We start from the raw sequence: 26,426 nt of genomic DNA, 5'->3' as shown, positions 1-26,426 counted from the left end.
GATGAGTAATATATTAATGAGAATAAGAATGGGAACAGTTTCTGACATAAATAGAACTAGCATTTTACAAGCCTTGTGTGCTCGTGCCTTTATTTATCCTTTTGTCAGCACAACTGAGAGATTCATACAAAACCCAGGATTTTCTTTTTTGTATTTGGCAAAATATGCACAATATTCTCAAAGCTGGAGTTTTAAACACGACACATTTTTTCTTGGAATATCTGGTAACTAGACACTTTCTGACTTTACTTCTTTCCTCTCCATCCTCCATCTGTGGACAGTCAAAATGTGACATTCAGCAAAGTGGAAATCACACTTTATATCTACCCTGACAGCACTAGGCAAGCAGCTCCTGCCATTTGGACTTGTTGTGATGTACAGCTCTTTAACTGCAGTATTTCAGCAACTCTGGTGTCCACAGGATAAAACCAGCAATTCCAGCAATAGGATAAGATACTAGAATAGCTGGAGAATGGTTTTTTAGTCCTCTTTTGCAAGTGAGTTGGAGTAGTGGGGGATACTGGTAGGGAAGGAGAACTTTTATCCCTTCCTTTCCTCTTGAAAATTGCAGGCAGTCAGGAGCCAATTCAGACCCAAGTAAAGCTGTGAGGTCTTGTGACAGCTCTCCCAGGGCCACGGTGCTAGTGAGCATCATCCTGCAGTGTGCACCACCTCCAATTCTGCTACCCATGTCAGAAGAGAGGGTGAGGGATGTGAGGTTAACAGTGCTGCTGGCAGAGCTGTAGTGGCTCCCGGTTGTCACTGCTAGGCCCAACTCACTAAACAATATTGCATTGAAATGCACACAAAATTATACACTGAAGATGTGTGGTGACTCCTCTGGCAACCAACGTGTCAAGCGTACAGGTATGAAATTGTTGAGACTGCCACAAAAAAAGAAACTAACAAACAAACCCAGAAAACAGTGAATATTACCCTCAGTTTTTTTAATTTTGAATTTCAATTTTTTGAAATTTGAAAAAACAAAAAAAATTACACATTGCTTTGCAGTGGGCCAGCAGATCTGTTTCCACCATTACGTCAGTTTAAGTGCCTAGCTTTGAGAAAAGCGATCTACTGAGCAGCATATAGGCCCTGATACAATAGGATTGCAGATCTTGGTGGTCCTTTAAGTACTACAGGAGCAGTAATAATAATGCTACTTTCCAAGGAAAAAGACAAGACACAAGCACACTCACACATAATGGTAAACTGAATTTATTTCCTTTTGGAAAACAATTCCAGTAATCTCCAGGTTCAGACTGCAGAGTAAACATTAATAACAGTAACATACAGGTTAGTTCAACTGATTCAAGAATTTGGCCATGTGAAATCATTAAGGAAAGTCTTGAACACTCAAAGCTTCAAATGGTATCCAGAAAAAAAAAAAAATTGACAATCTACATAACAACTATTGCATATATGGTAATGCTATCTGTCATATCGCAAGGCTTACAAATATATATATGGGCCTTATTCAACTGTGGGTTCCTGCTCTGTGAGAAAGAGTCTCTTCATATTTTTTGCAAGAATCTTCAGCAATAAAAAATAGTCTTAGATCGTCCGTTTGTATACCAAAAGAGAGATTTCTATACTGAAGTTTAAACGAAAGGAAGGCCAAACAGAGCTGTAATGGAACATAGCTATTACCTTCTCCCTCTTCCTTGAAAATGACACTTTTTCTTAAGCCATTTTTTTCCCCTCACACAGTATTATTATTATTTGTATCTTCCTTGAATAGGGCCCAAGTCCACTTGTCTTTATAAGACCATTTTAGTATCAGACAACATAATACATGTGCAACACTTTATATACAGGAAGTCTATCCGGTGCTCAAAAGTTCAAACACATGAACATCCAACAGTTTCGATAATACAAGTTTTATGGTACAATACAATGTTTCTGAATAATATACATTAACAATGAAAGTTTCGTGCAAAGAGTAAAACGTGTTCCCTTTTTGTGCCACAAAGAATTCTCTGGAAGAGACGGGCCTTGCACTAACTGCTGTGCTGGGTCATCGTATGATTCTGTAACAAAAATAAAAGGAACAGCTTAGTCACAGGACAGGCATTTCTGTGTGAAAGAAGGATGCAAAACCAATTCTCCCAACATATTTTGCAAAACGATGAACTGAAAAGAGAGTGTGTTTGACCCCTCCTTGTCTTAAACCTGTCAGAAGCAGTGTTGTTATCAAAGAGAGTTTTCCCCAGCTGTTTCATAGCCGTATTCTTTCCACGTGCCACAAGAAGGGCAATGCACTCTTTCTAGGTAGGTTTGGGCTGACCTGCCCCAGTGAAACTGCATACCAGGCCAGTGGTTCTGGTGTCTACTTACACACAGCTCATGGTATACACATTCTGCAAATGAAAAGTGCATTTATTTGTCACAGAAGGCCTGTGCCAACTAGACAGTGCTTCCTAGACTGTGGTACCCCTTGAAATGTTTTATTGCATTAAAACCTATTTCCCCCTAAACAGTATGGCACAGTATATTCTGGTAAGAGTCATCCTGTGCCTAGCAGGGAGCTCAAAGACTGATGAGAAAACAGGAGGGGCTGCCACAGCCCTTCCTTTGGTCACCAAAAACCACAGGTATTTTTCCTCAAGTGAATGCAGCGCCTTATGTGAGGTGACACAGCATGGACTTGGGAGTCTGAAATTCTCCTTTCCCGTACAAGCAATCACCAAATCCCACAGCAAACACAAGTTTCACCCTTTCCTACCACTGTTCTAATCAAGTTGACCACTTTTAGGGATGAAAGATGCTATATTTCAATGCTTGCACTTCCTCAGATCCTTCACAAGCATCGAGCTAAGACCAAAGAACCAATCCAATACATGTTAAGTCCTCTACAATGTACACTGAATCCACAGATAACCAGAAAAAGTTTGTGAATGTTACTTCCCAGATGACAGGGCACTGCTTAGTGATCAGTTTTCCCCCTATTAGTCTTGGCCAGATTTGGGCCAGTGACCCAGAGGGCAGGGGTGCCATGTCCCATGATTTTCTCCCAGGGCACCTAGTTCCTTCACGCTGCTTTGTTAAGTTAATCTGTCTTAAAATTCCTTTGGACTAATGTACTTTAGGATGAACTATTCCCAAAAGACATAATTTTCAATGAAGTGAACATCTACTGAACCATACCCTCCACAGCCACCCATGAAAGGGCACAAGAAAACAGCCTTGGCGAAACAAATGCGAAATACAGTGTGACTGCAGACCAGCCTGAGAGTTCTCCCTCCCTTCCTCCTTCTCTCTCCCTAAACTGTGCATGCACACAAACAATAGTTCATGGGACATTTGGCAAGGAAAGGATCTTACAGTAAGACTGAGGAATTTTTAATGTAGTGCCATTCTCAAGATTAGAGGAAAATGACCCAGTGACACTCAAGGATGCAATTTCCAGATGTGAACACAAAATGATTTAATGCTGATGGCAGGAATTCCAGACTGTCCAAGGCCAGAGAGTGGTAAAAAAATACACTCTACCACTTGATTTCATCTAGCTTCTTATCCTTCCCATAAAATCATTTCAAAATGCTGTAAAGCAGTAACAATAGCTGCAGACGAAAATATTGGCTAGTCACAGGTAATGGGCTCTGACTTTAAACCACAAAAGCAAGGAAATTAAGAGTTAAGCCTGACAGTCAGCCCTTTAGTCATCCTGTTGTGTCCATTTATTGCAGCACTTACAGCATAACACCACAGGCTTATTGGAGACCCTGCAGTACCTAGAAACAACAGGACAAGTTAAATATGGGGTGGCAGCCTGAATTCTGATTTTTTCTCTGCTTCTGAGTAGGTGAAGTCATATACCAGTTGTTAGACTGCAGAGAAATATTTGGGGCAGGGGGGTGTCTTTTGTTTCTAATCTCCTGAGACCAAGCATGTCAGTCATGCTGATTTTTTATTTCTTTTCACTAAATGAAAAATGTATAATCAGTTTGAGGTTGGATGAACAGTTGCACATGAAGCAGTCAAAAGGTGCTTTAGAAGTGTAGCTGTAACTGGCTGCAATGACATTTTTGATTAAAAAATAAAAAAGCCCAAATATGAAGGGGAAAAAATAAAACACAGCATAAGGACCGACTTGCCCCTGCTCAGTGTCTCTGACTCCCGTGTCCTAGTGCAAAATGAGATTCTCTGGAGATAATGAAGAGGTAATAGAAAAAAAAAAAGTGTTGCTGAGAAAAACAAGACAGGGCAGGATACTAACACGAGGAAATGCTTCAAGAAGCTTAGGCCTTCAAAAGGCAACTATACTTGCTGTAAACAGTCAAACCAAACCAAACCAAACCAAAACAAACCAAACCAAAACAAAACATGGTTTCCAAATTAAGGCTCCCCAAACCTGAGGGACTAGGGAGAAATACCTGTTCGGCTAAGTGGGAAAAAATACAACGTGGAAGCACTTCAGAAGCATAACATTGACAAGACAAGCAGGCAAAGGATGGGAGGAGAGAGATAAGAAAAGGAGGAAAATTCTGTTATCCCACAGAGAGCCATATTCCACTCCACCAAAAGCCATCTATTGGAGACCCCATGTCTAAGTGACTGAAAATTGCAAACATTAATCCCAGTTATGAACTGTTGTTGTTTTTATGAGGGGTGTTGTGTTTAAAAATTTAGGGCAAAAATTCTCCTCCATTATCCACACAGCAGATCTCAGCTCTGATAGTCTCTTTGCCTTGTGTGCAGCGAGCTCCCCGCCTCCCTGGCAGTGGGAGTTCAGGCAGGCGGGGAAAGCAGAATTTGGAGCTCCCGCAGGCAGGGACACGGCAGGGACACGGCAGGGACACAGGAGTGCGGTACACCCAGGGAGAGCGCAATATTACAGTCGAGATCTCCTGTGCGGCTTGGAAAGCGCGCTGCCCTTCACTAAAGACACAGTACGCAAGCTTGAAACACGCCTCCTCTGGAAACTTCAAACTAGTTTGTCTGAGTTTGGAGTAATTAGTACATTCACTGGCCAAAGAGAAGTCATTTAACTAAGTACAGGAGATATATGCTCCCCCTCTCTGCCTCCCCCAAATTTGATTGCACAAAACGCATCTGCTTAATTATGAGGCAGTCTCCCTATGAAGCAAAAATTTCAATTTCCCACCTAGCCACAGAAAGGAAAAAATATTTTTTTCTTAACATAATCTTCCCTGGACTTCAGCAATAGCGATGTTAACATTTCCAAGAGCTGTGGTTTCATGAGGAGAAACTAGTTTGCAAACGCAAATGCAAGCTTTGCATGCACAAAATGGAGGAACAGTGAAGCAGGAGGTGTGTGTCCCTGCATTTGTTACTGCATTAGACACAAACCAAGCCAGGAAAACTCCTACATCCCCAATTTCTCTGTCTCAGTATTCTCTGGAAAGCAGGGATATTACTTGGGAAAACATGAATTCAATATATTTCACAAGCAAAATAAACTCCTAAAATACATTTACCCTGTTCCTACAGATAGTTTTGTTAGCAGAATTCAGAATCCCAACTGTTATGTGAACTGCCATAACATTATATGCCACCACTTTTCTGGATGAAAATGCTTTGAGATATCCTTGTTGTTAGTGTTACGGAGCTAAAAAATTGCAAAGATTTCACATTTTGGGTGGAAGAATCTCCTTGGCAAAAAAACAACCAAAAAACATTTCTTTGCAGAAATGCTCAAGACAAAAGAAGTAATAATACTTCTCGATGTTTGGTGTCTGTCTTTTTGTTTCAGATAGAACAAGAGAAGTATTAGCTAGCAAAAAGTTCTTGCCCATAGCATAAAAATTAATGAAGAAAAAATTACCCACAGATAGCCACTGACTCACCAGCCCACTAGAATCTTTAATGTGAACTGCAGGTGCATTCAATTTAAATGCAACTTCTGCTTTTTGTGACTAGATGAAACAAGACATGGTTATACCTGACAAACAGTGCGAAGAGGGTATACATGAAGAAATATAAAGATGAAATGTAGATGCATTATTTCAACAGATGGTAACAGTACCACAGCAGCATGTTATTTTTTCCTTAGTTCAAGAACACAAACACGTGTAATTAATCATCACTGATTAAGTAATTATGGTACCCTACATGTTATCACTTATCAGGAATCCTTTACCTGTGTACATTATGGATCATCTTGTATTTTTTTGCATTAACGCACCCCACCGCATTGCAATACAGTTCCAGGTTGTAAAACAGAACTCTACATTACTATCAACCTTTAAGCAGTACAGCTTTTTTTTTTAACAAAAGCAATTGGTTTCCAACAGGCTGGATAATAAGTCTTTTGACCTGCATTCTTCTCTGACCCATTAAGGTCACCCCTGTGCTCGGGCATATAGCTGACTTAGGAAATGCCTGCAAGTCCTGCATTTCATCTCCTGCCCACTCAAAATAAAGCTTTCTTTAAATGTGTCTGTACGTGTCCCTGAAGACCAGGGAGGCATCCCTGTAGTGGGCAATGGAGGGACAGAAGCTTCTGCCTTTATTAATGAATGCAGACCATTATGAGTCTGGCTGGCTCCTGCACTGTTCCCAGAAGCATATACTGTACGTGACTTAAAATGCTAGAATATTGACACAAAGCAAGCTGGGCACCCCTAAGGAAAATTACTCCTTGGATATAATGTAGGCTCGTAACAGCTATTAGAGTACAAAATAAAACCCTCCGGGATCAAACTGACATATACCGCATTCTACCTACTCCTCAAACATTAGAAGAATTTCTTTGTGAAGGCATTCTCAAGGACAGCATTAAACTGACTTTTGTAGCAATCTGCAACAGCTTTTTGGCTTACAGCTTTTAGTACTAAATCTCTAGTTTGAATCAATATAAGTACTATATCTTCCACATTAATCAATACATTTGGTTCAATACACGTTCTATTAAATTATACTTTCTAATCAAGATTTTCTGCTTCTCTTCCCTTCTTTTTATTCCAACTTCTTACCCTGTACCATACTTTTCAAACTGTCTGCAGCTAACAAGAGGATGTTGAATTTTCCAGAACTAAACGGGAAGAAAGAAAAGCTCGTGGAAAAGGCAAGCCTAGCAAAACCTTAAGTGCACTGGTAATGACAAATCAAATATGCAGTTTCACAGTGTCAACATGTTTTCCAGAACTTCAGTCTGATGCTTTGCTACTTAAATGGCTGTCATGATATAAGACCTCTCATGCAGAAAACTGCATAGGACACTGCTGAAATACGGTATCATGTGGAAAGCCAGGAGAAGGGAAGTATTAAGTGGTAACACCAAAAACAAATACTTGAAACTTATTCAGACATAACTATAACTTTAAGAAAAAAATCTTGATTTTCCTACCTTCTCTTCAAACTTGTGCTACTTCAGGACTGCAGCACAGAGTCTCTTGTCAAAGCCCCATTATATTGTGGCAGGGTTCTTTCCTGTTAAACTGTAATCTGCTTATACCCAAGACTAAATTGATGAGTTATTTAGATTTGTGAGATAGTAAGATTAAATACATACTATAAATTAAGATGTAACAAGATATTATTTAGTCCAGGTCTGTGGGGATATTTGAAACATTTGGATAGAAGATGTCTCCAGCAACCTGAGTGATGTACACCCGTACAGCAAATGACTTTTCCACACCTGTGTTAGGTTTGGTGGAATGTGGTTATTCTTCATAAGCAGAGAATATGAAATGTAATGTCAAAATGACAAACATGTATATTGAAGGCTTTGCCACTGTCTTACAGATCAGAAACACTGCACGGATGTCCCTCGCTTACAGTCAGCTCCTCTTTTCCTTGTCTCCATATAATCACTGTGAACCTGCAGAGAAACTGTTGCATTTTCTTCTGACATTTAACATCATCTTCCTCAGCTCACAATAGCATCTTATAATACTTTCTAGGTGACACTATGTCACCATTAAAGAAAAAGGTGAAATAGCATAATAACAGAGAAGAACAAGAATTCATAGAATTTAAAGACAGAAAAGACCCATTAGGGCGATTTCTCCACCCATCTTGCCAGTGTTGGATTATTGCCTATAGTGTAATTTCAAGTGTTTTGCCCAGTCCAATTTTAATTAGAGCTTCCAATGCTCCTCTTGGGAGCCTGTTTCACAGCTTCACAGACCTCAGGGTTAGGATTTTTTTTTCCTGATGTTCATCCCTGGAGAGGAAGAGGCTCAGCCAGCCCCAAATCACACATGAAACCAAATCTGCATAGTCAGGAGCTGGTTTCAGTAGAATATCTGGGCCATTTCAAAGCATCTGAAAGCAGTAAACTTACTTTCAATGCCCCAAAACATTAAGGCCCTCGCTCCACTGCTGCTGCAAGCAATTAAGAAGCTTCTGTTAAGAAGCCATGTTCTACATGGGCTTCTCAGGCTCAGTTGTTATACAGGTAAAAACGTAGTATAGCTGACATTTGTGTTCCCACAGTAAGGGTAACCACTTCCACAGTCCACCTCCACCAAATTAATTAACTGAAGGTTAGGGGCATATCTAGGTCTATTCTATGCTACAGTCCTTAGCTGTACTGACCCCACCCATGACCACTCAGATGGTAAACATTTCTGTATTTTTCACATAGGTGAAATACAAAAAGAGCAATTTCAATTGAAGCTCATCAACAGATGAAGCGACCATAGATTATTTTCCCTTCTAGGCTATTCCTTTCCTTTCATAAAACACAAACTGCAAGAAATTAACTTGAATTGTTGTATCTGAAATCTTGGAACTAACAAATGTTTCTGATGTGCTTCATTCCAGGAATCACAATGTTTCTGACACAAAAATAAATATATATTCAGATTTCAATGGTCACACTTATCCTGAGTGAATGAGGGAGCTGGAAAGATGACAACTAATAGTTTTTCATAGTTGAAAAGTAGGAAGCCAACTGGAGACTTTGGAGTTCTGGACAGAACAGAAAAAATTCCAGGAAAGGTGTCCCGGTCGTCAGCGTCTCCAGTACTGCAGTGCAGCTGGCAGAGCAGGAGTACCAATGAATTTTTAAATGCAGAAAAGTAGGCATGGAGTTTCATCCAGGCCGAGTTTGATCACCAGCACAGACCTAACAACACACAGTCTCTGAAACTTGAGTTTCCCAAGGAAATAAGGATTTGAGCTGAACTAAACCAGAGCTATTTCCATAACAAAGAAGGGGCTAAATCCCAAGAGAATCTGTGTTCCCATAACTGCCACTTATGTGTGGTGAGTTGATATTTACCAGCCTTTGCGAATCAGGTCTTTTCTCAGACGTGACAGACAATTAAATGCTCAACTTAGGTCATGACTGACCACTGTTGACAATGATAATGTAGGAAAGTCTACACTGAATTGCAGTTATTCATATAAATTAGTTCACCTAAGCTATGTGATTTGGTATTATATTAATGTCTCTGAAATGGAATGACTGCTAATCAGATTGTACTTTTTATCATATTCATGTAAAACTCTCAGTGTTCTGGTTCTTCCACTCAAGCATTTCCAGCTGGGTCAGAGAAAACCTAGCCATAAAAAAATCTCAAGCTGGATAGCATGTTCTCAGTGATGCAAACTGAAAATTAAAACCAAACCGAAACCAAACCAAAACCCCTGATACCTATTCTTCTTTTGAGACTTACAGTAAGTCACTAGTAAAATGTCAATGATTCCTTTTGGATTCATTATTATACATGAGTACATATATCACAGATTTGTTGCATGGAAAAGAATGACATATATTCCTAGATACAGCAAATAAGACTTTCATCATTGTCACCAGAAGAGAACAGACACAAACACAGGTGTCTGTTCACCATCCTTGCACCATTGTCATTACTAGCGTTGGCAGGGGGCTCCCAGTTAAGCCTCTGACATAAATCAGAGTAGCTCCAAGGCTGTTTTAACCTATGGTGCCAGGCAACAGCCTTCCATACACTTCCCTTACCGTGTTTGTTGTTTATTGAAACACAATGAACTCACACAACCTCTCCCATTTCAGGCAAGATGTGTCTGGCTGCACAGGCAAGGTGCATGTAATTACCCCCATAAACAACAAGGCGATGGTAATAGGCAGAGGACAATGGTTAGGACACATTCACGGAAATTCATTGAAACTGTGAAACCTTCCTATGCTTTTATGCTGCAAAGGGGCTGTACTGCTAATCAGGATCCAGGCCTAAGTCTTGTTTGTAGAAAAACAAGGGTTTTGTGATGCTGCAAATGTATGAAATTAATACACAAGCATCCTTCCCCAATAAGAAAATTGTTCATTAAATGGGAATAAAAGCTTAAAACAATAAAGGCAAAAGGAGGCACTTCTGAGAAATATATCAAAAGGCGTATTACTTTAGAATATGGTTATGATTACCCTGGTATAAATTAAGAGAAACTCCTCTGAAATCAAGGGAGTTTCAAGACAGGGACAAGTAAGAATAGAGCCAGGCCTGCAGGGTTTCAAACAAAGTGAATATTGCTCATGTACTGATTGATTCTTGCACACCCTCTGCAGAGGCCACAGCCAGAAGTCTCTTCACACTGTCAGACACATCCAGGCAAAGAGCAAGCAGAACCCAAAGCTGAACAAATCCAGATTTATCTGTAGCTATTGTACCACAGAGTAACAGGGGACAACGAGCTTTGATAGGCTATACTGCCTAATAAGATATTCAGGGATTAAGTCAGTGTTCTACAGACATGTGTTCATGGGCTAGTTGTTGCACTGCTTTAATTTTTTTTCCTTTGTTATGTTTAATTTATCATGCTGGTGCTTTCTAAACTGCAACATCTGTAAACAAGTTGAAGTCTGACCTCCCTCCCATTTTACACCCAGAAGCATCACTCCTACTTCATGCTCTAATTTTACATACCTTAAAGACAAATAAATCTGTGGGTGAGAGAGAGAAGTAACAAATCCAAACAACGAAAACAAACCCCCTTGTCTGACAATATGTGTTCATCTTACATGAATACAAATTTGCCTAGCTGAGAGTGAGGAACTGGCTCCTGGAACTGGAGCTATACTAGGTACAGATTCCTTTATAGGTCAAACCCAATTAAACAAACTACTACTAAATATTTAACAGCTCAGTGCAGTAATTAGTGACAAATAATGGAAGCTTAAATTGATAATTGTACAGAAATCTGCTGTTGGAAACATTACACATTTCTTGCTCCTCCTGTTTCTCCCATCCTCACTGCACCCCGATAGGTCTTTTCAGAGATTAAACTGACAAATTAATCTGGATTTTACACACACCTATTTGGTCTGCAATGAAGTTTCTATGAGTTGTGAGAAGGAACCTTCCAAGTGGAACTTCTTCTTCTGAAATTTCCATTCTGGGCTCTCTGATTTAAAGCTGAGGAACTGCTAGATCATGAATTGATTTCAAATCTTAAACCAACCAGCAGGTCCAGAATTTAAGCCTCTGTCCACAGGACTCAAAAGGTCACCCAATTAAAGTGGGGAAGCACACAAAGCTGTGATTTATATGCAAAGGGCAACCTTTAAAACAATGATTATTTCCAGTATTCCACAGGTGCATGTACAAGAATTCCTTTGCACAAAATTACAAGTGAAATTGCAAGTTTCTTGATACAGCCTGAAAGTGTTGTAACTTGCCTGCGCTCCTATTATACAGACAGGCGCAACCCACACTTGTATTGATCGCCAAGTTCACCTCCCTACCTCGTGACATAACACTGGGTATTGTGCTTACCAGGTGACAAAGGGACAGCCTGGAATCTGGATTCCCCGCACATTGCCAGCTGGTGCGCGGAGCCTTGTACAACAGCACTCAGCACGCTGGAGGTTATGGATCAGCCTGAGATTAACTCAAAGCTATAACACTGTTTTCACTCAGCTAAAAGCAAACCCTGAACAAGCCTAGTTTTAGAATCACCAAACCTGGCTTTTGTACATGGAAATCAGTATTTGGTAGTTATCCAGCCAGCAAGCATAAATATGGCCAGTTAAGAGAACGTGTAAGTGGACTGGTGCACATCTTGGATCCTGAAATCAGGAACACAAGTGAAAACATGTCCCCTTGCCCACGGTATGTCAATTTTAAAATGTGTAGGAAAGAAAAGGAAAAACTATGGAGCCCTGCTAGCTCTCCTCCTCTTCTAAACACTCCAAACTCTGTTGCTCATCGATGTGTCTTTTTCCTTCAAGACAGCTTGCAAGAAAAGCCAGATTGAGCAGATTTGATGGTAATAGTTAAAGATTTCTGAGCTGATAAGCAGAGGCCCCCATGGCTTTCGCTCTCTGACTTCCTTCACAACCGGTTACTGTGTCAGCCCATCTTGGACATCGTATAGTCCTTATCCCTACAGCTCCTCAAACAAGGAATAGTGGGAACTGGGACAGCACCTACATGGCAGGCTTGGGGTGTGTTTGAATTACAAATCTACTTGTTGGAAAAGAAAATAAGGACATTTTTTATCCCTTCATAGCTGGTAAACAGACAGTTAAGGACCCTATGTTGGAACACTGTTCTTAAAGCAACCTCATCTGAGTTCCCTCTTCAGTCCAAGAAACTCCATATTGTAAAGGTAACTTTTAGAGAGAGCATAATGCTATTCTGCGCTTTATAAAAAAGTCACTATTTTTTTAAGTTTTGTAAGGACACACACTGTAAATCAATATATCTGGAGCATTTACTGACATGTGGTACCAGGACAATAAAATTTTGTTTGTCATTGTGGTTGTCGGTTGTAAAATGCAGAAGTCTGGATTGTCTATTGTCTTCTGTTTTGCTGTCAATTTGCATTTGTGTAAAAGAGTGTGAAATGTGACCAAAGCTAAATGGAAGGAATCTTACTCTCACTTTCTCCTATTTTCAGAACCTATAAATGGGGGAAGACAGTGAAGTCCAACTCCTACATTTTGATACTCATTCCTCCACAACCAAGAAGTACTAGACAAAGCAGCATCCTTTTATGCCTTTTTCCATCCTCCCCATGAGGGAAGAAGTATCCTCCTACCAAATGTCATTCTTTGAGGTTGGTCATTCTGTTTCCTGTCACACAGCTGGCCAGTGACACGTTGCAACTCAGACATGTCATTAGATCTTGCCTTGACCCTGCACTGACAGTTGAAGAAATGCCCCCTCTCACCTCTGGGTTTAGCTTGTGATGCCATGGTATTCCTGCCTCCTCGGCTATCTCCCGCAAGGGGATGTAGCCTCATGCAGCTGCTGCTTTCACCCCTTTTTGCCCATTAGGACTGTTTTTTAGTGTGGCAATCTTCTGATAGAATGAGAAGAATCACATTTAGGAGGAAAGTAACTGGAGACAACACTTACACTCATTTGCTGTCCACGTTTAGTGTCAAGGTGTCTGAGATACAGAACTTTAATTCTTTTACAAAAAGATGTGCTGTAGCTATGGTGAGGCTAATCTGTAACCCTCGCAGACTTATAGAATTTTCTACTCCAAGTTAATTTTAATTCATTACAATAAACCCCACCTAATTAAAATAACTCTTTAAAGTGAAGTATTAGCTTGATCCCAGCAAAAAAAAAAAAAAAGAAAAGCAGAATATTTGCTATCGGAGGGCAATTCATCATACCACAGTGCACACTTACATAAACTCAAAGGTAAGCTATAAACAAGTACCCACGGCAACAGTGCCATGCATAAAGGGGCAGGCAACAGGAGGCCTGATTTCTAATCAGCCCTCAAAGGAACCTGCCACACAGAAGTGGTACTTACTCTAATTTAAAGCTCTCACAGTTACTTTACCTTGGCAAAATTTATAAACTAATAACTTTAGTAAACAGACTGGCACTCCAAACAGAAAAACAAACCAACACAATTGTTCAGGCCTGCAGAGAAAGCAGCTTTCTCAGAAAGGTACTGTCTTCAACAATGAGATAAAACATTTGTTTGGGGGCTACTCTTATGGTCCCTGATGTTCTGTAACAGTTCTGCACTGTTAGATCTGTATTGTCACTTCACTGTGGTCTATAGTCTATTGTCCCTGAAAAGCTTTCCAGCATCTTAAGGCATTTTACACACCTGTATATTTGTGTTCTGGTCAGCTCAACTGATGAAATACTTCTGAATTTGAAAGAGCTTATTCTCGGGCTATAGGTTTCCTTAAAATATCATTAAATTGTCAGGGCAATCTGCTTTCAAAATTTCAGTTTAAAAACATACTTAATATTTGCAATTACAGCTCAAATTCTTTCTCATCTATTACCTTTGCTTCTCAATAACTGTTAAAAATGATACTGTTCTCCATTTACATACCTGAAGAAAAAAAAACCCCAAACCCCAGAAAGCAATAATAATAGCTAAGCAGAAAATCTCTGTAATACATGCAGCACAATACTGGATGATTTTTTTTTTTGTTATATCCTAAAACACACCACTTTGTAGAAAGTTCCTTTTCAAATCAAAGCAATACTACAGTAAAACAACTGCAGGCAAAATTTCTAAGACACAATGCAGTTTGTGTCAGAACACTCATCACTTCAGGCTGACCTGTCAAACTATCTTGGGGAACATGGTAAAAAGGCAAATCTGCAAGTTGGTAAGAAACTTTTGAATGATAAAAAGTACGTATTGCTCGCAAACCGCAGAACGCTGTGCAGCGTTCACTGAGCTGTACTGACACTTAGAGCAGATGTCTGTCCCTTCTTACTGCTTATAGGCGTACCTGCTCAGGCTGTGCTCCTAAGATCACTGAGAGGCAGCCAATATTTTGCAGCTCTAACAGAAGAAACCAAATAAATAGAAAATTTGTGCTGGGACGAGTGATGTGGAATAGAGATGAGAATTTAGTACTATACACGGATACTTGCTATCAGCAATAGAACTATGCTGGAGATTCGGTGTCGGTGAAGTCAGCAAGATGACATTTTTGGACCTTGACAGGCAATTTCTGGCACCTACATTTTCAGGAGATTCTCAAGACCTTGCAGAATCCAGCTTCTGCACCCAACCTGATTCCTTAGGGGAACCAATATGACCTTAGGGGACAAAGACTCAAGGTGCCTCTTTTTAAGTATTAGGGATTAAGAATTTGGCCACAGGGTTTTCCCAGAAACTAATGTAATTGTCAAGACAGTCTACAGAACTCACTAGAGAACCACTTCTAAGGGTTTCTGAAATCACTACTTTTCATAGATGTATTTCTCTATTAATTTCTGCACAACAGTCTGACATCTGCAGAGACTTATTCTCTGCTAAACTGTGTAAATTTTCAGACTAATTCCTATACAACCACTGTACATTTTTGTAAATCAATGCAGCCTACACATTCAAATCTTGGGCCACCATAGTCTTCAGTGCATGTTAAAGCATTCGTAAGGCTGTCTGAACTTATGCCAGCTTGTAATAGCCCCCACAGGATTGTGATATCAATTAAAAATCCCTGGAATTCATTGGAGTCTGAGACACACCTGTGAGGACCAAAAGGGAGTGATACAGAATCAGCTAGCAAAATAAACAGGAATTGCTGCATACTGAGGGAATCCTTGGCTGTCTGACTAAGGTACCTTTTATACTGGCAGGGGATGCAAATTGGAGCCCGAGGATCTGCACTTTCATTTTCAAAGCACTTTGCAAACATCAACCACTTCACCTTCACACCATTGCTGCAAGGGAAGTAAATATGTACAGTTCCAGCATCCTCTGTTTTCTAGAGGTGCAAAGAAGCACAGGGCATTTTTACAGGCACAGTCTGTGTTCATGCACAAAAGGGAGCTTTTGACAACCTCTTCCTTTGTGGGCAAATGAGGTTCCCAAGGCTACTGAGGGAACTGGTGGCAGAACAGGGATTACTGGAGAGATTCTGCTATCCAGCCCAGTGCTAAGTCCACCCTGCCTCCTCTGCAACACACCAAAGAAACTTGCTGAATTCCAGCTGTATGCTGCTTTGCTGTAGAGGACAGATTACTGCATGTCATCCTCTATAATCTCTCCTGTAAGAGGGATTCTACGTGGTTCCCAGAGACTCCCCTTTTGCTTCCCCCCAGAAATGGTGGCAAGGTTAGAGACAAGTTGTTTTCTCAAGGCTGAGATTAAAAATGGCTCTGTGTTTTGCTAAGCATTCCTATGAAGCATGGGCAGCGCATGTGTGTGTGTCTGAAAACGACCCCAATGAAAGGAAGGAATGAGAGATGCTAAACAATGCTGCGCAAAGTTGCAGACTGTTCGGCTACAGGCCAGAAAATGAATCCAATTTTTCATTCTGTCATTATAAATATTTCAGTGCAAATGGTACTGATTTTCTGCAACTGTGGTTAAGCAAAAGGCCTCTGAGTGAATATTTAAGGGGGAAAAAAAAAGGAAAAGAAGAAGAAGAGGGAAGGAAAAAAAGAAAAAGAAAATGGAGGGGGGAAATTAAGGTTAGCAACCAATTAATTTCAAACTTTCAGTGTAAAAGATTCTGGGAAAAATTCTACAGTGATGCAGCGTGTGACTCAAAGAAGGAGGAAAAAAAACATTTACTCTGCTCTTCTTCTGACAGTTTCTCATAAAATATCTGCAGTCCATCTATCTTTTAGTACTCCAGGCTCCTCTGGAGAGCAGAAAATAGTAGTTTAAAGCTCACTTCAGTGCCAGTCTGCGGGAGATTGCTTTCCACAGGACCCCTGCTGATGGAGGCCTAGGGGAAGAGGCCCAGGAGTTATTCAATCAGTCCAAGGCTCTGGGGCGGCCGGGGCTCCTTTGAGGGCTGATTATAAAGCTGCCCTCCTGTTGCCTGCCTCCGAACAGAACGAAATGAGCAGCCTCTTGCTGAGCAGATTCTGCAAGAAGGAATTTCACCTGTCATGGAGTTTGTCAGAATTTCAGGATTTATCTTGGTGCAAAATTAATAAAATACCAACTAGGATTTCAGCCTGACTACTCAGCTGTGTCATCTCAAAGTGATCTTTCACCTAAGAAAACCTGGACATGGAGCTACTGAAGTCATTCTTGCCCTACTTTTGCTTGGGAGCTTCGGCAGGATGTTATGACTGAATAATAAAATGATTAGAGGTGGATTTCCTGACAATTACACCCAACGTCAAGCACTGGGTGGGTGCTACCGTCCTAACGCGTGACCTTCCACCTTACTTCTGTGGTTCCTCAATCCCCCTGGAATAAGCTAGGAATCTGAAATAGAAAAAGATCATTTCTGCAGTTTATAACCTTGCAGGTCCCTTATGGCAGCACATCTGTTAAGTTCATACACTGGTATTCCAGGTCTGGATTTGATTTATGAGTTTTAAAGGAATCCAAACAACAGACTACATAAGATTACATTCAGTGAAACACTACAAATTAATATTGCTTTGACAGTCAAGTACATGGTCTTTTAACCATATTCTGGGTCTAATATTGCAGTAAGGTGCCAGGTTGATAAAGCATCATCTCAAACCTCTGCGAACTGAGTTCAGTTCTTTCAAAGCTAGACGGTCTCACTGGTCTTCTGACAGTGCCTCACAGCAATAATAATAATAAAAAATCTTCGTACACTACCTATTTAAGTAAGATTGTGCTAGCTTATAGCACTTGGTCACATGAATTTCAAGTCTCAGGTAGCATAAAAGCAATTAACTTGCAGCCTGCAAGACAGCTTTTCAGCTAAAAGAGAAGATCAACTTGTAGAAAATAAAATAGTTGTCAACTAAGCCAGCTGATGGGTAAATAAATATTATTCAATTTACAATGCCATTGGTACAGATCTTGACATGGAGAAACAGAGATCCACTGTACCAGGAAACAGCAAAATATGCCCAGATTGTGAACAAAGATGCATTTGCCATCAATAGCTCCTATCCTACATTGTGGCAGTTTCTGTACACTGTTCAAAGCCGTCTGCTGTTTGAAGTAACAAATCTACCTTTCTGTCTATTTGCTCGTCAGCATTTTCTAACAAGAGCTTAAAACAAATGGTAACATATCCCCTTCCTACCTCCTCACCCTTTAAATGACAATTCAACATTAATACACATCATAAAGCCACCTTTACCAGGCAGTAGTAGTCTGACAGTTTTAACACCAAGAGATCTCACAGCAAAGAGAGAGAGAAAGCACGCAAGTGAATGCACAGATGGTGGGAGGGGACACAGGGTGCTCTCAGCAGGCTACAGTAGAGATGCATTAACTCCACAGAGGGATAAGGGCTTCCCACCAGTACAGTCATGAATTATAACTGAGCATGGGAGTGAGTTCTTAGTGCCTGTCTCACAGCAAATATACTGTTCCATTTTCCTGCACAATCACCTTTCACCTTTACAAACGCAAAGCAGAGCAAAGCAAAATGCACCACTAATATTTAACAACATCATAGGTTCTTTATATTACATAGCACACATTTACACACACAAATTATGGGGGGGAACGAGAGCATTCATTGACACCGAGTATCCCCAAGCAGATTTACACGCCCATGATCAGTGCCTGTGGCTAGCGATTCTGCTACAAAATGAGACTATAACAATACAGATAAACAACTAAAGCTGCATGTAGAAATGTGTGTAACTCAGCAGTATTGGTTCACGAGAACTGAATCATCTCTTACTCTCTTCCCTTGTTAACAGGGTGGGGGACACTCAATTTCAGCTTTGAACACAAAGGAAGCTCAACTTAAAACAAATAATAAGAGCCTGCAGAAACCCACTCTTTTTCCATCCAAAATTATACTTCAGCCTCAGTTTGATCAAAGCATGGTGAACCTGACCCCAATAACAGGTAGAAAAGCTAAACCTAAAAGCTGTTCCTCCTGACTGGGGTTTCGTAATGAACAGCTCCAGTTGTGTAGCCATCTGCATCTAAGTCTTTTTGACTAATGTTTGGAACGGAGCAATCTAATGATGCTCTTCCTGCACACACACGCACACACAGACACACAGAAAAAAAAAAAAAAAAAGAAAAAAAAAAGAAAAAAAGGGGAAAAGAGAGAGAAAGAAAAAAAAAAAAGTCACCACTTTTGAGCCGCGATTGCTGTTTACTGGAGTTTCCTGGATGTGTCTCTTCATGAATCACTGACCACACCTTGTTTTCACAAACTATCTGTACCTCCTCCCTCGGGGAATTCATCCCCTCCCAACTTTCCTCCTACTCGATGGACGTATCAATGGAGAAAACTTGTTATTTTAGGCAGCTGAAAATTTGACCGATTTTAAAGGATTCATTTACCATGCCTTTCACTTTCGTTTAAATCCTCAGTGTTCCTGTTCTAAATGACAGCACCGCAAGCACTGCTTTTAAGCACTATTCATCTTGCCTACCACATCTCAGCCTTTCACACAGAAGGCTGCTCTCTCTCCAACAATGAAGCCTTACTCCTTTATAGCTTGAGGGCAGAGACTGTTACTAGCTGTAGACTTGCTGCAAATATCACAATAAAGGATACAAATGTGAATTTCTCTTAAAATACAGGTTCAGCTCTGGAGGTACCTTGCTTTAGAAAACTCTGTCAAGAGCAAACAATGTATCTTTCTCCAAAATGCACAGCAGCCACCCAGTTGAAACGGCGTTTCCAAATGATCTAAAATGTCGATGGAATCAGGATGCTTGTTAATTCTGTGCTTTTCTCCACTTTGGGTCTCTAATCAATATTTTAGGTTCCTTTGCACTTAAGATACTCAGTCTTGGCTTGGCTGCACGTCTTGTGGAACATTAAAAAACACAAAGGACAAACATCCCTGCTCTCTCCAATTCCCTGGAGCTTGAGGGGATGCAGGGCTACTGAGCTAAGCTCTGTGATGGAAGAAGGTAGGGTTCAAACTTCAGATCTTAAGAGGTGGCAGGTTTGCTGCTACTAAGCCCCTGCATCTGTGCTTTGGTACACCAAAACCATGGAGGGGTGAGGATGCTGGGGCATACAGGGGCCATGGCAACCTTCTGCCTGTGCGGTGGAGGGAAGAGGGGGCAGGCCTTGAGCGGCAAACTTTCAGTGATAATGTTGTGCCATCACTTGTTGGGAAGCTGCAGGACCAGTGCAGCGTGGAGCCAAGAATGAAGAGCTTATTCACGGGGATGGAGTGAGGGGGGCCAGCAGTGGGCTTGGGGGAAGGGAGGCAGATTTGCAGAACTGGCCGTGAAGCTCCTCAGTACACCATAGCTGGATGCTTCATAAAGTCACACTGATGGCAGTCCCAGAGACGGCCATCTGTTGTCAGCTCTGGGCCAGATGAAAGATAATATAATGGCAGCTACTGGTAGCTAACAGCAGGGCAGTTGTAGGAAGGAATGCGTCCTAGAATGAAGAAGTGGTGCTTCCTGTTTAGCACAGAAAATCAGTCATCAATATCAACTACATTAGCAAGAAATTAATGGATGGACAATTAAGAGAACTGAACTGATCTACCAGGGAAATTATTCAAATGCAAACAGAGTGCTTATTTCTTCTGCTTACTCCAGGTGTATGAGCCAACTGATCTGACTAATGGCAAGGTGTGGGCTGAAACATTCAGGGCACAGATGATAAAACCTCATTTTCTGTAAAGGGCAGAATTCCATTTCTAATGATTATTTGTGGGTCAGGGAATACATTTACTGCTTCCCTTGCCCTCCATCTACAACAGGATTCCTTGATGTTCACAGAGGTTTCTACAAGGATTGAGGGTATAAAATGGCCTTTATGCAATAACCAAAATCTCCCTTATTATTAACATGATTTATTTTTACAACTGCCTTATCATTATTATCAGCATCACTCAGTAGAAAAATGTTTGCCTTCCCAAGCACTATTATTTCTACCTTGTTTCTTTCTTTGCCCCATATCCTTTCTACTTCTACTCCTTTGCCTTTTCTTTCCTTCTTCTGCCTTTCTGTGCATTTTCCTTTCTGCAGCAACTTCTGATTTGCTTCTTTAGGCTGAAATCTCACACACCTCAATCTTCCGTTTGCTAAAACTATCAGAAATCATGATGTTCATGTTGACATGTAATGCCACTGATATGTTTCAGAGTCAACAGTTAAAAAGCCAAAGGAACAGTGGAGCTTATCTTCTGATTGCTACAGTTTAATGCAAAGTAGACTGGAGACAACAAACTTTGTTTAACATATTTGCATGACACAGTCTTAGCATCACAAGGATTACAAACTCAACTATATTATCTGATTCTGTAGAATCTATTTAGTGTTGACTATACAAGGCAGTAAGGAGAACAGATTCAAAGTATGGGTTAATCTTTTTTGTTGCTACCCATTTTTTTGAAAATAGATACCTGTATTTTACAAAAAGAATCCAGGCATACATGAGCATAAACAGGAAGGAGTAGGCAAAATAGAAACATAAATTCAAGCACATACACATCTGGATATGACTCTATCCCCCTTGCAAGAGAAGGAATATACATTTTTGCTTATTTTTCTATGGGTACTTTGTGGGTGTAGCTCAGTATTTATTTTGAATGGTATATTTACCTTCCAATACTTTGCCATTTTACTGTTCCATAAGTCTGAATTTCTTTTCAAGAATAAAATGATGTATTTAAAGGCAATATGAATCACTTAATTGCTACACTGTCTTTGTCAACTAATTCTGTAATTTCATCAATAATATCACTCAAGCATCTGAAAAAACAAACCCATAACTGTGATTGAATTGCTCCAGAAATTTAAGGAATGTTCTCTCAGGGAAATGTAGAAGGGATGTTGCGAACACATTGTTTCCTGCTTATTTACAGGGAAAAGTCCGGAAAGTTTCATAGGCTGACTGTTGCATGTAGCGTTAAAAGTATACAGACTATGTGGAGACAAGCAAGAACCGTTAATATTAAGCCCATCCTTGTCAAGCACTACTTAGTGAAATCAAAACGGTCCCTGAAAAACTGTGGCACTTTGGGCTTGGTGGGCTTTGCAATGTGCTATGAATATTCGTGAACTAATGAAGTACCCACAGGGAGTGTTTACATTTGAATAGGCCAATCAAAGGAGGGCGAACTCACAAGCTCCAAACCTGGAAATTTCTTATTTAGAAAAGAATTACTGCAAGAAAACCTAATAAGGCTGTAACACCCATCAATCCCCAGGAGGGAAGGGACACTGGAAGGGAATTCAAAGTATTTTTTTTTGGTATTTAAACTCTGTTTGACATTGAAGCAAAAGACTTGCAAGGGAATCACTTTGAAGGTATGTCCTTAAAGAGCTAATGCATGAGGGCCTCCACCATGCTTCTCGATTGCCTTTTCAAGAAAATTTGCAAAGAGAATAATTCTCCCTTCTAGGGAAAGAAGTCTCAGGTCTCAGGAACACAAGTCTGAATTTTTTTAAATCTTGGAAGACATGGAAAAATACATACTGGTATGTACATACCGTACATACTGGTATGTACATACATACAGTGCACATACTGGTGCACACTAATATCCATATAACTATCTGAAACAGAAAACATAGTAAGGGTTCAGGAAAAAAACCAAACACTGACTAATGCAATGCATGCAGCTCTGTCTACTTCCCTGAAAACATAAGCATTAATTACAATCCCAGTATCTCTGGCACACATATTATTATCATCACTCACGAGACAGAGAGCATGCATGGTTACGTGGAGCAAGTAAGTACCTGACCTGGCAACTGAATCCAGCTCTCCTGACTCCAAGGCATTTGCTCTGACAAAAGCAACTTGACTGCCTGATAAGGACTAAGGCCAACATTACTGAACGTGGTGCCTGTATTTAGACATCAGAAGAGTTTAGCTGAAAACTTAAACAAGGCTATGGCTGCTCAGCACGTATGTTTTTATCAAGGTTCCTAATTTCAGGCATTTACGTCCCTATTTCCTGATGTACTCAGCACAGCATCTTGCACTGGCCTTAACGGCAGCTGGAGGTGCTCAGCACCCTCTCAGAAATAGGCCATTGAGTTGGAAAATGTTGGCCTAAAGCTTTGATTGTTAATTGGATTTCAGGTAGGCTTCCTTTTAAAAAGAGCTGACAAAGTTATTCCCTGCTGGCTCCTGGCCTTTGGGGCCTAGAAAGCCAGCATCTATGTTCCACTCCTCACCCTAACAGTTTGGGGACCTGGAAATGCCAGAACTAATCTCAAATTTCACTTAAAAAAATGTTTTGAGGCCTTTTCTTTGTGAAGAAAACATCCTTGAAAATCTAACGTCACCTGCAGGTTTGAAAGTTTTGTCCCTGTTTTTGTGTAAAGAGTATAAATTATTCATGGTATCCCCTGCTGCCCTGGAAGGCTCACTGTTGGGACCTACACGATACACAGACTCAGCTACTGTGGGGGCTTGGCAAAACAATCCTATACGGATGGAGGTAGCAGTGCCACTGCTGCTATGGCTGGTGCTATTCCCACACCAATCTCTGCCACAAGGAGACAACCCCAGCCCAGGTTAATTAGCAGTTTTCTCTAGCTGACCCCCAAATAAGAGAACATAGCGTTTGAATCCCAGCTATGCTACTGTCTCCACTAAAGGCCTCAGTTAAGACTTTTAGTTCTTGAAGTAGCCTAGAGCTTGCTCAGTTCTGCTCCGGCTCAGGTCAAGGGTATTTTTAAGGCCATTTAAAAATGTTGAGATCTTTGGGAGTGTTTTACAATGCAGAGATCTTTGGAAAGTTTAACCCTTAAAGAAATGAGGAATGAACTGGAAGATTAGCTTCAACAGTGCTAAGCTTGGAACATGAAAATGTTAAAACTGGACATCCAGAGAGGGACACACGTAAAGCTACATAAAACTTATGTAGACTATTCTATGCTGCCTCTGCCCAGCTCTGCTTCAGATGCTTGCACCGGGAGCTGTGAATGTTCTCCTGCTGTTTTAAACAACATGAGTAACATCTGCTATGAGTGCTTCATTCTTTCTTTCATCCTCTCCTTGGGGAAGGAACTTTGTATTTCATTTTGGAACAGCTCTATTGTTGTGGGCTGGGGCTGTGGGGAAGGTTTAGTAATCTACATGCAGGTACGTGTTTATATGAGAGAAAGGAGCCTTCGGGACCTCTAGGTGCACTCTACTCTTAAAAGCACAAGTTGAGGACATTCATGATATTACTTAACTGCTGTGGAAGTCTGTTCCACACTACAAGGTCAGTCTGTGAGAGAGTTCTAGCTCCTGTGCAAAAAAGCTTCAGCTTTCTGATAAAAACACTCACAAAGCAGGGCTGTCAAATACCACGCTGTTACCAAATGGGAAGAACTTCTCAGGTGATCTCTGAGATGTGCAGGACCCAGTCCACCAAGAATATTAAGGATTGAATCTTAGAGCACAACTGGACAAACATACAGGAAGTCAGTACAGACATCAAGAGAGCAGGCTGAATGTGCTCCTGGTCTCCTTTTCTAGTGAGGAACAGTGCTGCAGCTCTCTGTATTAGCTGGAACATCCTACAGGCTGATGGCTTCATGCCCAGGTATTCTACGCTGATGGAGTCCAGACGGGAAGCAGCAAGGGCGTGAATCACTGAGGCCAGGTCCCTTTTGAACAGAATGGGAAGCAACCGCTGATCTAATTTTTTTTTTTGCCCTAGTTTTCATGTCTGTAAAGTGGGGACACTTAACTACCCTAGGGGCAACTAATTATTTGCAGCAAAATGTTAAGTAAATGCTCCAATTCACCAAAATGAGATATTTTTGTACTGGGCAAAATGGTCCGGAGAGGTCATGTAATCTTGGCTAGCATCATGTTCAGAACTAACTATCATCACTGATAAAACACTGATGAAACATGTACAATTATTCATCAATTCTACCAGATATTGGTACCTCTCTGACCCAGCAACATCTTAAAAATCAATCAATCAATCAATCCATTCACTCTGGGTAACACCCCACAAAAGTGTCTCATTCCTCCCCACAAACACCACGATATGTTGTGTTGACTATGGAAGTAACACTAGGATTGGAAATGGGAAAGGAATGGATGCTCCTCATCAGAGACAAGGGAAACACCAACACCCATTCAAACACCTAAGCCTAGGTTCAAAAACTAAGGCAAAAGAAACAGGCACTGGAAATAGCATGAGGACAAGAAAGAGAAGTTTTAATAGGCACAAATTACTTTATCATAATTTAATGAAAATTCATTATTAAGTTAAATGAGTGATAAGTTTCTTTACTTCCTTATTAATTGGAAGTTCAGTATTATGGATGATGGATGGAGAGGACTGCTTTAGTTACATCCACACTGTACAGAGAACTATATGGTCATATTGCAGGTATTCAGTTAGAAGAGTTTTAACCTTTGGGAGACATCTAGGCACCCTATAAATACACCTGTCTTGCAGCTTCCTTATCTGATACCTAGTAGGGATATATTTCTGATCATAAAGATTGTTACAAGCCTATTTCTGAAAAGCCCTTATTGTACTGAGCACGTCTTGTTAAAAGCTTTCCATTCTAAAGAATAAACTCTTTTAGGGACATACTTTTTAAACTCCATTTTAGAAGTGTAAATACACCACATAGCCTTTTGAACATGTAAGTATGAAAATTCACACCTCAGAACACTCTTAAAACATACACCTTGTAACTGTTACAAAAGATTTTCATTTGCTTCCTTTCTATGGAGGTAGTATCTCCAAAAATTTAACCCTGGTTCAATAGTTATGGAGCACAAAGCCATTTAAAGGAAGTGTCAAAGGTGGAAGAAGGGTAAGCTGTGGAGATGATCTTAAAACAAAGAGCAAATTCCTGTTAAATTTCATTACTTAACTTAAAGGTTGAGTAATACATTGCAGGTTTAACTTTCAGGACTAGTCATTTACTCTCTGTTCTCACCAGAACGTGGTCCTATGGGATTGTCTCGCATTCCTAACAGGGGTCTGGAGTGAAATCAAGGAAAACTCTAAAGAGAGTCGTAGTTGTTTTTGCATTGAGAAGACTGGTAATGAGGGGATAGTAAATTCCCCAAGGTGAGATGAACATTGTATGTGGGGTTTCTTATGTTCCTATAGCCTACTCTTCCTGAAACAGGAGTCAGAAAATACTAAGCAAAGAATCACACCGGGCCAAGCACCAAGTTAAGCATCATTGTAATGCATTTATTTTCAGTATCCCTGAATTCATTCCCTTTAATTATCAGCTGTACTATACGTGTGGATAGGGCTTCTACGCTATTGTGTTCTGCTCTGCTCTACCCTGTTCAAGTTCTTACTCTGCCCTACAGCCATGGAGTGCTGTCCATGGCTTCTAATCTGGGATGATTAACATCTCTCATGCATGGGAGATGCACTTCAGATGCATGTTTAAATTAAAAGTAAGGAACCATTCCTGATAGAGGAAATAAATACGCTGTTCCACTGCAAGCCCCAACACAAACCATGGTAATGTGAGAGGACAGAGAAACATAATCTGGAGGCTAGCTGCCAAAGATTCCACTGCTTCAGCCTGAACAAAGCAGTGCCTCCTAGAACAGGTTTTAAATGAGAGTGGGCTGAAGATCAGTGTATTTTCAGCAAAAGCAGACTCCAAAGGTCAGTACCTACTGCTCTGCCTAAGTGCTTTGCTGCCCTTTCACTAGCCTGGGTAGATAACTGGAGATGAGAGCAGAAAGCCAGTGTTCTCAACAAACAAAT

The 26,426-nt window shown here is 40.6% G+C and overlaps 1 protein-coding gene across 8 annotated transcripts in view; it reads right to left on the bottom strand.

Annotated features, from left to right (window-relative positions):
* Positions 1-1,202: 1,202 nt before the first annotated feature.
* The window catches only part of ZNF521 (zinc finger protein 521), a 232,381-nt gene continuing 207,157 nt past the window's right edge, over positions 1,203-26,426 (bottom strand). For all 8 annotated transcript variants that reach the window (XM_027795132.2, XM_027795133.2, XM_027795134.2 and 5 more), the window contains one exon: positions 1,203-2,030. In XM_027795132.2, the coding sequence (XP_027650933.1) occupies positions 2,001-2,030 (30 nt within the window). In that variant the 3' untranslated portion in view covers positions 1,203-2,000. The remainder of the gene's footprint in view (positions 2,031-26,426) is intronic.

The sequence above is a fragment of the Falco peregrinus genome, chromosome 3, assembly GCF_023634155.1.
Source record: "Falco peregrinus isolate bFalPer1 chromosome 3, bFalPer1.pri, whole genome shotgun sequence".
NCBI classification, from domain to species: domain Eukaryota; kingdom Metazoa; phylum Chordata; class Aves; order Falconiformes; family Falconidae; genus Falco; species Falco peregrinus.
This window is presented reverse-complemented; position numbering and strand designations above follow the sequence as displayed.